At 41.6% G+C, this 2,107-nt stretch overlaps 1 protein-coding gene across 1 annotated transcript in view; it reads right to left on the bottom strand.

The window, feature by feature from the left end:
- LOC107570527 (nucleolin-like) overlaps positions 1 to 864 on the bottom strand; it is a 33,155-nt gene extending 32,291 nt beyond the window's left edge. Inside the window, exon 1 of the mRNA XM_016256753.1 lies at positions 743 to 864. Within this exon, the coding sequence (XP_016112239.1) occupies positions 743 to 760 (18 nt within the window). The 5' untranslated portion in view covers positions 761 to 864. The remainder of the gene's footprint in view (positions 1 to 742) is intronic.
- Positions 865 to 2,107: the final 1,243 nt, after the last annotated feature.

Below are 2,107 nucleotides of genomic sequence, written 5' to 3' on the forward strand. Positions count from 1 at the left end.
TCAAGTAAATACAACCACCAATAAAATGTTTGAGAAAAAAAAAATGTATGTTTGCGACTCAAAAGGACTATTTAAAAGCCACAGCACTGCGCGCGGACGAACCCACGTGGGGTTCACGCTACACGTGGAAAACCCACGCGCTTGCTATACAACACGCTAGCATCAGAAACAAATGTGCCATGCTCGCATGTTATAATCGCGCAAGTCAGATCATATGCAGTTTAACGCAGCGTGTTAAATGTCCGCTCGTTCGCTTCAAAGAGCCAAAATGGAGGCGTTAGCTTTAGCTAACATCGCTACACGGCACACATGGCGAAAACGCAATTTAGCGCGAAACCACGACACTCTAACAATTCAAAAGAACCTCGCTAATCAAAAAGGCCGATTTTACAACCCTACGAAACATGCCAAATACATAAAAAAATAAAAAAAAAGCATAGCTCACGCGTGTCGGCTGAGGCCTAATGAAGGAGACGCGTGGTCAGCCCGTGTTCAGCGAAAAAACAACAAAAACGGATATTACTTAACATTAGCTGATTTTAGGCGCCGCTATTTAGCATTACAAGTAATTTGCACTCTTAAGAGCTTACACTTGCACAGCTATACCACACATTTGATCGAAATACATGTGTTGCACATGTGGGCCTTCTTCTCACCAGTCGCGATAAAAACTAACCATTTCGCGCTTTGACCGTTTAAATGTAAACGCTGAGTTGTTGTAATATGTGTGCAGGTATCTTACCTTGGCAAGCTTGACCATGACTGGAGGTTGTTTTTACAGTAAAGCTGATAACGGTAGAGTGGCGCAGGTAGAAACCGTCCAGTCACACGTGCTTCTCCGTACAAGACCGAGAAGAACGCTCGCGCACGCTTTTAGTACGTCCAGAAAAGCCCCGCCCACTGAGACCGCCCTCCAATGATGCTCAGTTCCGACTCGTTTCCGCAAACGGTTCCTTTGAACAGACTCGACTCAGTGATTCTTTAATGTCTCGACACCATTACATACTGGCGATGGTGGATGGCAAATAAATACAAAGTGTGACATGTCTCGTTTTAAAGTAGCCTACAAGTAAATCTCTGAAACAATAACTCTAAAAGTTACTGATGTCGTGAAAATAGTATCAAATATGACCCATTATCTTATCTAGATTGAGAATAGGACATGTAGCATTAAAGGGGTCATATGATGTGATTTCAAGTTTTCCTTTCTCTTTGGAGTGTTACAAGCTGATTGTGCAGAGATAAGATCCCTGAAGTTGCAAAGACTAAAGTCTCAAAACCAAAGAGATATTCTTTATCAAAGTTAAGACTCTGCCACGCCCCCCTAAAACGGCTCGTTCTAACACACCCCCACATATCTACCTCACTATGTGGAAATATTAGCATAATGCGCCCAAATGTGCACGCAAAGAAAGAAGGCGTGGTTTCAGTAACCGCAGTTAGTGTTGAAGCAGCATGTCAGGGAGACGCTGTGTGTTTGTAGGCGAAAGCAAAAGCACTTTATTTGGCCTTCCGAAAGTAGATGCATTTAGGAATCTTTAAGATTACTTACAACAGAACAGCAATGCATTTTATGGACGACCGTTTCGTGAACCTAGGAGAGGAGGTCATTCTGACTTTGCTATGACAATCTGGCGCTTCTGAATCAGCTACTGTTTTGTTATTAGTTTAAGTATTTGCTATTGACTGTTCAAATGCGGAGTTTTGCGCATCGAGCGAGAGAGAGAGAGAGGTGTGTGTGTGTGTGTGTGTGTGCGTGCGCGCGAGAGAGAGAGCGGTGTGTGTGTGTGTGTGAGAAAGAGAGAGAGAGAGAGAGAGAGAGAGAGAGAGAGAGAGAGAGAGAGGGAGATTTATTAGCATTACAATACATAATTCATGTATTAAGAACACTTTTATAATGCTTTTTAAACTTTTATAAAACTTTTATCATATATATATAAATTTACCTTGAAAAAAGCGTACAGAATATATATATATACACACACAACTAAATAAATCTAGTTGCATATATACACTTTACATTCTTACATTCTTTGCTGTGCTCCTGTCCCAGATCAGATAAACTAGTGACTGTTGTTTAGCAGTTTATTCTGTTTCCTCCTGTCCA

Source organism: Sinocyclocheilus grahami, unplaced genomic scaffold, assembly GCF_001515645.1.
Source record: "Sinocyclocheilus grahami isolate Dianchi unplaced genomic scaffold, SAMN03320097.WGS_v1.1 scaffold1470.1, whole genome shotgun sequence".
Taxonomy (NCBI): Eukaryota; Metazoa; Chordata; class Actinopteri; order Cypriniformes; family Cyprinidae; genus Sinocyclocheilus; species Sinocyclocheilus grahami.